This window comes from Coenobita brevimanus, chromosome 108, assembly GCF_032717465.1.
Source record: "Coenobita brevimanus isolate Jiangsu-jjx chromosome 108, ASM3271746v2, whole genome shotgun sequence".
Classification (NCBI taxonomy): domain Eukaryota; kingdom Metazoa; phylum Arthropoda; class Malacostraca; order Decapoda; family Coenobitidae; genus Coenobita; species Coenobita brevimanus.
The window spans coordinates 11500100-11513081 of record NC_137061.1 but is presented as its reverse complement, the minus strand read 5'-3'; the positions used below and the strand labels follow the sequence as shown (position 1 = coordinate 11513081).

Below are 12982 nucleotides of genomic sequence, written 5' to 3'. Positions count from 1 at the left end.
CTAGTTTATTAGACTGAGTTAGCATCATGTCCACCAGCGTCTATGTACAGGAAGCCAAAGATATGGGTCTTACAGACCCAACTGAAATTAAGAATTATGTCCTCTCTCGGCTTAGTCACAAGCAGCAACGCGAGAGTGATGCTCGTGAAGAGCGTAGAATCCAACGCGAACACGAGCAAGAACAACACGAACACGAGTGAGAACAGCACGAACACAAACAAAAACAACGCGAACTCGAGTTAGAACATGAGCGAGAACAGCGTGAGGAATGAGAGAGAGAACGTCAATACGAGTTACAACAACGCAAGAGAGAACGAGAACACAAACGTGCCGAGCAAGAGGCACACGAAAAACATTAATTTGAAGTGCTGAAGCTCAAGCGAGATTCCTTGGCTTCAGACACATCTGGTGCAGCTGGTCCAAGCTCCACGAGCGCTCTCCCTGCACATGTTATGGCGACCCCACACATCAAGTTTCCCCATACAAAGAAGCCAAGCGAATCAAGCCATACATAGCTCGTTTTGAAGACATGGCTCAACTGTACCAGCTGGATGATGCAGCTAAGCAGCTTCAGTTTCTTAGCCTGTTTGAGGGCCCTGCCCTCGATATTCTCTACAGAATTCGTGGAGACAATCTCATGTATGAGATGATGAAGGCCACACTCGTCAAAGCGTACGGTCTTACAGTTGACGACGCCAAGAGTCAGTTCATGAGGGCGCGTTTACAGTATAATGAGACTGCCGTTCAGTTTCTTGACCGGCTTAATGCTTACTTAGATGAGTGGATGGAGAAAGATGAAATTCCTTCCACGCATGAGGGGATAATTGACCTTATGCTGTGCATGCAGCTGGAAAAGTCGTGGCCTACTGAACTTATGGTTCAACTTAAGCTCTGCCAGGTAAGAGATGCCAGCCAAATGGTGAAGAAGGCTAAAGCATTCTTTATTGCATATGGGTATCAAACTCGCAAGCAGCATACCTGGAACAGGAAACCTGATAAATCTGGGAAACCGTCTCAGACTGAACCCCAGCAACAAGGCCGTTTTCAGAATAATGGCCAAGGTCCAAAACCGCAGAAGAAGGACCAGGGGCAAAACACTCAGAAACCTGAGTGGAAGTGGTACGATAAACAGAACCCTAACCAGCATCAGTACCGGTATTTCAGGCAGCAGCAGGGAAAGGACAAACCACGTAACCCTCAGTCAGGACAATCGACTTTAGTGTATCGGAGGCAGGATGCAAATGCAGCCCTTATGCCACAACAAGCATACAGTGGTGCCAACCCCACCAGTACATGTACTTCCCCGCAGTTCACTAGTTCCCCAGCGACAGTGAACCCTCCTCCACAGGTGGTCAGTGCTCCAGCTCCTCAGATGGTGAGCACGACCCCTCAGGTATCAAGTTCTCAGGGCACCACATTTGCTGCATCGTTTGTTCCACAGTCTCATCAATGACTGGCTGTTACCTCCTCAGACCCTTCCACCAGTAACACTGCCTTTCTTGTTCAGCCAGGGTTTGTGGGAGGTGTTTCTGTAAATGTACTGAGAGATACTGGTTCCTCAGGTTGCTCTGTAAAGCAAAGTTTAGTTCTGCCCGGCGAGTACACGGGTAAGCAGATCCAAGTTAGACTTATTGATGAGTCAGTGAGATTGTTCCCTGAGGCACGTATCTAGGTGGCATCTCCTTTCTACACTGGCTTGACAGCTGCAGTTGTCATGCCAGAACCCTTGTTTGACCTCATTATCAGCAACATACCGTAGATGTTGCTACTCAGACTTCGGCTGTTGCAGTAACACGAGCCATGGCCAAGGCTCCGAATTGTGTCACCCCGTTGACTGTCGCAATGCCGCAAGATTTGATTCGTAGTCAAGATGTTGTCCAAGAACGACAGTCTGACCCGACACTTGCCTCAGTACGAAAGAAGTTGGAGGGTAAAGTGATTAAGTATTCACGGGGAGGTCAAGCCAAGTTCCTTTGCAAGCAAGGATGGCCATACCATGAGTCACGAACATCCCAGGGTGAGGTTCGATTGCAGTTTGTCGTTCCCGCGAAGTATCGCCGGGCAGTGTTCAAATTAGGTCATTGTTCAGTCATGGGAGGTCACATGGGCCAAAAGAAAACCTCTGACCGCATCCATGCTGACTTTTTCTGGCCAGGAATGGGACAGGAAATAAAAAGGCTTGTGCGTTCCTGTGATGTGTGTCAGCGTACCACTGACCGGGGACGTGTCCGTCCTGTGCCATTGAAACCAATGCCTGTAATCTCTGAACCGTTCGAAAGAGTAGCGGTTGACATTGTTGGGCCAATCTCTCCTAGGGCAAGTGATGGATCAAAGTATATCCTCACTATTGTTGATTTCAGCACACGGTGGCCTGAAGCCGTGGCCCTTGAGAATATAGAGGCCGTCACTGTTGCTGAGGCATTGATCGAAGTGTTTTGTCATGTAGGTATCCCCAAAGAGGTCTTAAGCGACCAGGGTTCACAGTTCACCTCTGCAATGATGAACAAAGCATTCAGGTTGTTGTCCATCCGAGGCCTGTGAACTAGCCTTATCATCCCATGTGTAATGGGCTATGTGAGAGGTTCAATGGGACTCTCAAGAAGATGTTAAAGCGCATGGCCGCTGAACAGCCAAAGGAATGGCCGCGGTTCATTGCTCCTCTTCTGTTTGCTTATCGAGAAGCCCCACAGCACTCTTTGAAGTTCTCACCCTTTGACCTGGTGTATGGAAGGTCGGTCCGTGGACCACTTCAAGTCCTTCGCGAGTTATGGGACGATGAAGAACCGACCCTGAAGTCAAGACCACCTACACCTACGTCCTTGATCTAGCTGACCACCTCCAGTCTACGTGCACGTTAGCTAAGGAAGAATTGATCAAGGTGCGTGAAGTTCAGAAAGCCTATTATGATAAGAAGGCAAAACTTTGGAAGTTTAGTCTAGGCGATAAGTGCCTGGTGTTACTCCCCACTGCCCAGAACAAGTAGTTGGTGCAATGAAAGGGTCCATTTGATGTAGTAGAGCGCATTTGAGACCTCAGCTACATAATTCAAATGCGGAATCTTTGCAAAAGGTTCCACATTAACATGTTGAAGGTTTATCATGAGTCAGACCCCGAGGAGACTGGCCTACGAGTAGCTGATGATAGTTACCAGCCACTGGAAGAAACCGGGGCAGCCGCGGTGATCCCAGCTGATGACCATGATGACGAGCCCTTAACTGCTCAGTCCCGTCAGGAAGAGACTGTTGGAGATGTTTTACTTAACGCTGACTTAGCATTAGGTGATCAGAATGCCATAAGGTCACTGCTCTGTCAGTATGCTGATCTCTTCTCTGACCAACCTAGACTTGCAAAGGTTGATTGTCACAAGATTGAGTTGACCAGCGATACTCCCGTAAAGATTAAGCCATATCCAATTCCCATGCGACTGCTGGGCGCAGTAGACAACGAAATTGCTGACATGGAGATTGCAGGTATTATTGAAAAGTCCTCATCTCCTTACTGCAGTCCAATGGTAGTAGTTCACAAGAAAGATGGTGGAGTCAGGATTTGTGGCTACTATAGGAGGCTCAGTGCAATCACCAAAGTGGATGCTGAGCCAATGGGTGACCACATTGCCTTCTTCTCCAAGCTGGCAGGGTCACAATATTTCATGAAGCTCGATTTGGCGAAGGGATTCTTCCAGATTCCCCTTCACCCCGAGAGCCATCAGTTCACTGCCTTTGCTACTCCTAGGGGGTTGTACCAGTATAAAGTCCTCCCATTTGGACTTACCAATTCCCCAGCAGTATTCAATCGTGCCAAGAGACAAGTGCTCCATGGTATTGTAGGAGTAGAGATGTTTGTTGATGATGTCCTCGTTCATTCCGCCACGTTGGAGGAGCACCTCAGACTCTTGGAAATTGTCTTCAGTAGACTCTAGAGTTTCAACATGACTGTGAAGCCTAGCAAATGTAAGATTGCTCACAGTGAGGTGGAGTTCCTCGGACATATTGTTGGCAACAATCACTGCAGGTGTCAGGGTGACAAGATCAGGAAGGTTAGAGAAGCCCCGAGACCTGTGACCAAGAAACAGGTTAGGGCATTCCTTGGCCTAGTGGGGTATTATAGGAGTTTTATCCCCAACTTTGCTCTCATTGCCCAACCGTTGTACGAGGTGCTATAGAAATATGCTCTAAACACCAATGAATGGGGAGACGTGCAAGAGAGATCTTTTACTGCTCATAAGAACATGTTGTGCAAGGAGCCTATCTTGCAGTTGCCTGATTCCAACAAACCTTTCATACTGTGCACTGATGCTTCACAAGATGGAGTAGGTGCTGTATTGATGCAGGAATCGGAAGGTAGAATCTTCCCAGTGGCATACCACAGCCGTAAGCTAAAACCCGCCGAGAGGAAATTAAGTACTGTTGAGAAGGAACTCTTGGCCGTGGTCGATGGTGTTAAAAAATATTATTATTTATATGAGGCACCATTCACTCTGGAAACTGATCATATGCCACTCACTAGTCCAAGACGGCTAATGCAAGATTGACACACTGGACACTGTATTTACAGCAGTTTAACCTTGTTGTGAGATACATCAAGGGAAGTGATAACGTAGGTGCAGGCCTGATGTCTCGCCTGCTAACTGCTGACTAACACAGGCAACTGTTGTATGCTGGGTTCCGTAAGATAGGCGTCCTCAGTGATTTGAGTAATCCAAGGACCAGCCTGGTTCCCAGTTAAAAGTGTACCAGTAATTGCTGACATCTCACCCATTGGCGCCACAGGACACAGTATGTCCAGGGCCTGTACATACATGTATACCATAAGTTAAGTGGGAAGTTTGAGAACCCTGCAGAGACAGTCCAAGGCTGTGTATGAATTACCTTGTGGAACGTCTCGAGCTGTGGGCCTCTCTGAGGATTCCCGGAGAATGCACAATATCCACACGAGTGTTCACACCCACGGTGGGTGTTACAACGTGACCTGCCCGAGATTGTGCAGGGATTCTCAGAATCCTGTCATTAATCGTAAACGTAGAGTTAGTTAACCAGTAAACTGGGTTCCATTAGCAAATCGTAGCATTTGATATCCTGCACAGACGCCCAGTCTTTTATATCATGACCAAGTTCCCTGGTTAATATAGCAAATTGCAGCGTTTGATGTCCTGCACAAATGCCCAGTCTTTTCGCTAATTAGGTATAGGGTTTAACCAGTAAACCAGGTTCCATTAGCGAATCGCAGCGTTTGATGTCCTGCACAGACGTCCAGTCTTTTTGCTCATGACCACATTCCCTGGTTAATTTAGCGAATTGAAGCGTTTGATGTCCTGCACAAACGCCCAGTCTTTTCGCTAATTAAGTTTAGGGTTTAACCAGTAAACTGGGTCAGCGTTTGATGTCCTGCACAAACGCCTTGACTACGTTTCCTGGTTAATAATGTAAATAGTGTACTTTTTGTAACATAAGTACTGATTGCTAGGCAGAGAGAAATGACACTTTTGATGCTCGATCTTGATTGTTTTCGCAGGTGCAGCTGGCGGGTGCAGCATTGCCGTGCAGAACAGCTGATCGTCCCTGACGCATGCTGCCGCCTCTTCTCTTCTGCCTCGTCGCCATCATTTACTATTGATTTGCATTATGTAATTTTACAAGTAGGTACAGTTACACCACAACTGTCACACATACACCATGTATTACATACATCACGATACATAACAATTAGTTGTTAACGTAAATGTAGCGAACTTTTTGCTCAGTTTGACCTGAATACAGGATTTTTCATTGTTGTCAAGGAGTTTTTCCCTCAAGCTTGCTTCTATTAACGTAAATACAAGTTTTTTTTTTCGCTCACTGCGGACTGTGACTTTCTCCTGTAGCAGGATAGCACACACACACCACAGTGTGAATCTTGTGTGACTGAGTTAGGATTTATATGTATGTATGTGTATTGAAATTTTTTTTTTTCTGAAGAAAAACCAAAATTTAATTTTCATGGGGTATAATGTCACGAGTCGGCTCATGACATCATTTGGTGGGAAACCGCGAACTCTAGTGGAATCCCAGTGTTTATCGTTCAGTTTAACCGTTATGTATTCACCCGGTTGGGAGTGTTTTCAGAACAATTTTTCACTGTGTCATGAATGATCATTTTTGTGCGAGACATCAGCACTTCCACTGAGTGATTTATTATGGGCGTGTTTCGCTCATTCTAGCCGTTAGCAATGCTGCTGGATGCTTGCCTCTTTCCCACGATTTGAAGTCAGTCAAGGTTTGAACGCCGCGGAAGCAGGTAGTGTGTGGCAGTGTCCTTCCTACGACGCAGTTCCCACCGCCGCCGTATTCCCACCTAGCTGTGATTGGCGAGAGACTTAGCGAGTGCAGTGTCCTTCCAGTAACGACGCCCAGTCATCCGCTTTGTCCACTTTTCTGACCAGTATTTTCTTTTCGTATTTTCCTAGGTTTAAGAGTTAGCTATTGAGTGAGCAAGTGAGTGCGATCTCCTTACTTGAATTCATTTTGAAATGTAACGTAAATTTATTTCTTTGTAATCAATAAATTTAACAGTTCTCTTTCTCGAGCTTAATGTAATGTAAACTCGTGTTTTATTTTCCATATGAAGCTTATTCTAGTTGCAGCTCCTAGCTTGCATAAACACTTTGCTATTCATAACTGGTATTTAGGCCAGTCCTTTCATATTAAGCTTAAAATCCGTTGTGCCATCTAGGAGTTAATGCATCAGCAAGAATCTGTTATCATTAATAGCATCAATTATTGATTGTCAGGGGTGAAGTCACTTTCTCCAGAGGCTAACAGTACTAACACACAGCAATTGTGAGGAATTAGTCTCTGCTGTGTACTGTTAGAAAGTTTATAAATTCTCGTCCTTAGAGAATCAGCGAAGCAAGCCAGAATAAAGTAATCATTGCTTGATTTTTAGCAAGGCAATTCATTGTCCCTGTTATCAGTATTATTCAAAATTATCCTTTAATATTGCAACATTAAAAAAAAAAGTGACACACCTCTTCCTTTGTGGTTTATTTCGCAATTTATCCTTACCATTCTCTTGCATGTTATGTATATCGTCGTAATATGGATATAAACCTAAGAATATTCAGATATATTTCTAATGGCAATGATTGGCTGTTCCTTTATATGTAGTTACCCCCCACCCCTTCTTCCCCATCTTCCTTATTTCCCCATCTTCCTCATTCTCTCCACCTTCCCCATCTTCTATACCCTCACCATTTTCCCCCTCGTCCCCATTTTCTCCAGCTTTCTTATTTTCCCCCATCTTCCTCACTGTACCCATCTTCCCCATCTTCCTCACCTTCCCCATCTTCCCCATCTTCCTCACCTTCCCCATCTTCCCCATCTTCCTCACCTTCCCCATCTTTCTCAGGGGACGTGTGGCAGAGATGGGGTCTCATGATGGGGATATATCTGCTTATGACTCTTGTTTATGAGGTAAGGACTGAATGCATTATTACCGATTACCTCTTACCCATTAACCCTTACCAATTAACTCTTACTTTTTAACCCTTACCCATTACCTATCACCCATTATCTCTTACCCATTAACTCTTACCCATTATCTCTTACCTATTATCTGTCCCACTATTTCTTACCCATTACCTTACCCATTAACTATTACCCATTAATTCTTATCCATTACCTCTTACCCATTAAAACTTGCCCTTAAACGCATCTCATTACCTCACTCATCAAATCTTACCCTTTAATTCTTACTCGTCAAATCTTATCCATTAAATCTTACCCATTAACTCAACCATTTTTTCTTACCCATTAACTTTAACCCATTATCTCTTACCCATTACTTAAGCCCCATTAACTCTTGCCCATTATCTCTTACCCATTACCTCTTACCCATTACTACTGACCTATTAGCTCTTACCCATTATCTCTTACCTATGAGCAAACCCATTACCTCTCACTCATCTCTTACCCATTACCAAACCCATTAGCTCTTACCCATTATCTCTTACCTATGAGCAAACCCATTACCTCTCACTCATTATCTCTTACCCATTACCAAACCCATTAGCTCTTACCCATTATCTCTAACCCATTAACAAGCCCATTACCTCTCACCCATTAACTCTTACCCACTAATGCATACCTATTACCTCTTACTCATTACCTCAGCCCCATTAACTCGTACCCATTAACTCTTACCCATTAATTTTCACCCATCCACACTTACCCACCAACTCCTTTACCCTATAGCTTCCACTGACGTCCATTTTTCCCTCTTATTTGCTCCTGCCAGACGATTTTCCTCAGCTTAGCAAAACCCATTATTTTGAAGGGGTTAATGGAAGGTATATGATGCCCCTTAAGCGATTTAGTTTACTTATTACATCTTCCTCTTAGCAAAAAAAAAAAAAAAAAAAAAGAAAGTAAGAAAGCCAAGAACGTCCCTGCCAATGGTTATAGCCCCTGCTAGACTTATTCCCCTGTTCTCGTCGGTTAAAGGAGCTCCCTAGCACCTTTTCCTAGGCGATTTATTTTAAGCTGAGCAAAATCGTCTGGCTGGAATATAATGTTAGACTTATTCCCCTGTTCTCGTCGGTTAAGGAAGCTCCCTAGCACCTTTTCCTTGGCAATTTAGTTTGTTTATCACACCTGCTTGTCCTTTTCTCTGTTATATATAATCCTTCAAACGTCGCCATACTCTACATAAATATACGTACAAAAGGATATTAACCAATTATATCCAAAAAATGAATCGCTAAGGAAGAGGTTTTAGGGAGCGACGAAAATACAGGCCTAATACTGGAATGACTTAAGTAACACAGATGACGGGAAGATGTAATAAACAAACTAAATCGCTTAAGGAAATGTGTTAACAGGCTTCCTTAAGTGATGAAAGTATTGGATTCTCTTGATTTTATTCAGCTTTAGAGAGAGAGAGAGAGAGAGAGAGAGAGAGAGAGAAATTAATGTTGCAGAGAGAAGGGTAGAAGTAACTGAATGAGCCAGAGAGAGAGAGAGAGAGAGAGAGAGAGAGAGAGAGAGAGAGAGTCAAAACCGTGCCATACGAGGTTCCTGCGATGGACGGAATCGTATAACGAGATTAAACGTAAAACAAACATCACCCTCTGAATACCATCTTAAGACAGGCGTAAGAAAATATAGACTACCTCCTCGGGGTGAAGGGGTTGAGTAAGTTTGCTGGAAAGTGGCAAGAATAATAAAAATAATAAGTAAATGAATAATACAAATAAAAATAAATAAATAAATAAAATCGGCCAATCGCAGGTCTCCTTGGTGTACTTCGTGGAACTGATGCCAACTGTAGTCCGGGCTCGAGGCGTGACAATGTTGGATTTATTCGGCTGCTTCGGGGAGTTATGTGCCCCCTTCATTACCGATTTGTTGGTGAGTCATTGGTGTCTCTGTCTATCTGTGTACCTGTCTATCCGTCTATCTGTCTGTTTATTTATCTATCAATCTATGTCTTTGTACCTACCTACATACCTATCTATGTATCTATCTTTCTATCTATCTATTAATCTATCTGTCTATATCTATATCTTGTTTATGGTGTTATGTATTTATCTATGTATCTGTGTATGTATGACTCTATCTATCTATATGACGACGATGATGATTGTTTATGATGGTGACAACGATAGATAATTATGATAATGTAAATAACTACTGTTGATGGTGATAATTATAATGCTGTATTTTTGTGACGATATTAATGATGATAATGGTGATAAAGATAAAATGATGATAACAGTTGATGATGGCGATAATTATAGTGTATTAATTTGATGGTGTTTATGATGATGATAATGATGATAATGATAATAAAATGATAATAATTGCTGGACACAGTGATAATTGTAATGCTGTATAAATATGACGAGGTTTATAATGACTGATAATGATAATAATAAAATAATAATAATTGCCAGTGATAACTATAATGCTGTATTCATGAGACGATGTTCGTAATGGCTGATAATGATAATAATGAGATGATAATTGCTAATGAAGGTAATAATTATAATGTATTAATGTGTGGCCAGGTAATACAGGTGTGGTGGGCAGTGGATGCAAGCTTCCTCGTAGCGGCTGTGGTCGGCGGTGTGGCCTCCTTCCTGTTACCGGAGACCAGGTGACGTGCTCTAAGCTTTGGAGATTACGTAACTCCTCTTCCTGAGCGATTTATTCTGCCTACATAACGTCTTTCCTGTTATATCGTCTTTCCTACATATTCGTCTTAGTGATGCAAGTTTTTCACTGCAACGATATAAATATGGGAGACAATATTAATGTGCAATACACAAAATAAATCGCTAAGGAAGAGGTGTCCCGAAATATCCTAGTTAGGCTGGTATTCTCGTCGGCTACGGAAGCTCCCTAACACCTTTTCCTAAGCGATTTATATTGTTCATTACACCTTACAGTCCTCTTCTGTCTTCCAGAAACACCTTCAGTATCGCCATATTCTGCATAAATAACGAAAAAGGATATAAACCAGATGCAACCAAAAAATAAATCGCTAAGGAAGTGGTGTAAGGGTGCTTTTTTTCTTATTTTTAGGTGCTTTATTTTTTTTCCTGTAAATTAATCAGCATTCTTTATAACCACAAATCATTGTAAACAATCAGTGTTTAATATTTGTAAACAATCAGTGTTTAATATTTGTAAACAATCAGTGTTTAATAATTGTAAACACTGCTAAACATTATACCTATTAAACCGTGACGTCATTTTTTTTTGTTTTTGTTTTTATTTTTAGCCTCTCCAAACGAAAACAAATAACGTCATCGGAGTGAAGTGGTTGACGGCCGTGGAGACATATGTTGCGTAGTGGCTGACCCCGTAAACTCCCGCGATTCTCTCTCTCTCTCTCTCTCTCTCAAGCAACTATGGTCAGCTTGGGAGACTTTTTGTAGTGCTCTCTCTCTCTCTCTCTCTCTCTCTCAAGCAACTATGGTCAGCTTGGGAGACTTTTTGTAGTGCTCTCTCTCTCTCTCTCTCTCTCTCTAACTTTTCCAGCACAGAAAGCTGTTCTAAGCTGAATTAACCCGTTCAATTCTGCGACTTCTTTTCTCTTACTTCACCTTCGCTATCTCCACACGATTTTCTTCAACTTTTGGAAGAACCTTAAGCAGCGGAGGGGTTCATGAGGCTCTATCTAACCCCTTCAGTTCAAACGGTTTCCCCAGAGCTGTGTAAAATCATCTTAAAATATCGCGAATAAGACTAAAAAATATCCGTGGCTAAATATACATCTCAAGACTATTTTTTTCATTTTTTCAAGGAAGAAGGAACCAAAGGCCAGAAGTGACCAAGGGACGGCGAGAATCAGACACGTTTCGTAGGCGTGGAATAACAACCTTTATAATAATTTTTCTCGATTTTTTTCAGGAACCTTCCCCTCCCGGACACCATCAAGGACGTGGAGGAGAGGCACCACCGCAAGAGGGCTGAGGGACTCCTCCAGACCACACCGGGAGTCCCTACCTACCACGCCACCGATGCCACCACCACAGTATACCACACACCCTAGCCACGCCACCGATGCCACCACCACAGTACACCACACACCCTAGCCACACCACCGATGCCACCACCACAGTACACCACACACCCTAGCCACGCCACCGATGCCACCACCACAGTACACCACACACCCTAGCCACGCCACCGATGCCACCACCACAGTACACCACACACCCTAGCCACGCCACCGATGCCACCACCACAGTACACCACACACCCTAGCCACGCCACCGATGCCACCACCACAGTACACCACACACCCTAGCCACACCACCGATGCCACCACCACAGTACACCACACACCCTAGCCACACCACCGATGCCACCACCACAGCTCACCACACACCCTAGCCACACCACCGATGCCACCACCACAGTACACCACACACCCTAGCCACACCACCGATGCCACCACCACAGTACACCACACACCCTAGCCACACCACCGATGCCACCACCACAGTACACCACACACCCTAGCCACGCCACCGATGCCACCACCACAGTACACCACACACCCTAGCCACGCCACCGATGCCACCACCACAGTACACCACACACCCTAGCCACACCACCGATGCCACCACCACAGTACACCACACACCCTAGCCACACCACCGATGCCACCACCACAGTACACCACACACCCTAGCCACACCACCGATGCCACCACCACAGTACACCACACACCCTAGCCACACCACCGATGCCACCACCACAGTACACCACACACCCTAGCCACACCACCGATGCCACCACCACAGTACACCACACACCCTAGTCACACCACCGATGCCACCACCACAGTACACCACACACCCTAGCCACACCACCGATGCCACCACCACAGTACACCACACACCCTAGCCACACCACCGATGCCACCACCACAGTACACCACACACCCTAGCCACACCACCGATGCCACCACCACAGTACACCACACACCCTAGTCACACCACCGATGCCACCACCACAGTACACCACACACCCTAGCCACGCCACCGATGCCACCACCACAGTACACCACACACCCTAGCCACGCCACCGATGCCACCACCACAGTACACCACACACCCTAGCCACGCCACCGATGCCACCACCACAGTACACCACACACCCTAGCCACGCCACCGATGCCACCACCACAGTACACCACACACCCTAGCCACACCACCGATGCCACCACCACAGTACACACCACACACCCTAGCTACACCACCGATGCCACCACCACAGTACACCACACACCCTAGCCACGCCACCGATGCTACCACCACAGTACACCACACACCCTAGCCAGAAATCCCTCTGACTGAGTGACAAAGGGGGATCAAGAGGACAAGGAAGCTTTCACAGAGAGAGATAGAGGGGGGGGGGGATCAAGAGGACAAGGAAGTTTTCTCAAAGGAGAGAGAGAGAGAGAGAGAGAGAAACTCATCAGTGGACTTATCTAC

General features: G+C 45.0%; 1 protein-coding gene across 1 annotated transcript in view; it reads left to right on the top strand.

Annotated features, from left to right (window-relative positions):
• LOC145417010 (beta-alanine transporter-like) overlaps positions 1-11532 on the top strand; it is a 38762-nt gene extending 27230 nt beyond the window's left edge. Inside the window, exons 11-12 of the mRNA XM_080285857.1 lie at positions 10043-10131; positions 11391-11532. Coding sequence (XP_080141983.1) covers positions 10043-10131; positions 11391-11532 — 231 coding nt within the window. The remainder of the gene's footprint in view (positions 1-10042; positions 10132-11390) is intronic.
• The last annotated feature ends 1450 nt before the right edge of the window (positions 11533-12982 follow it).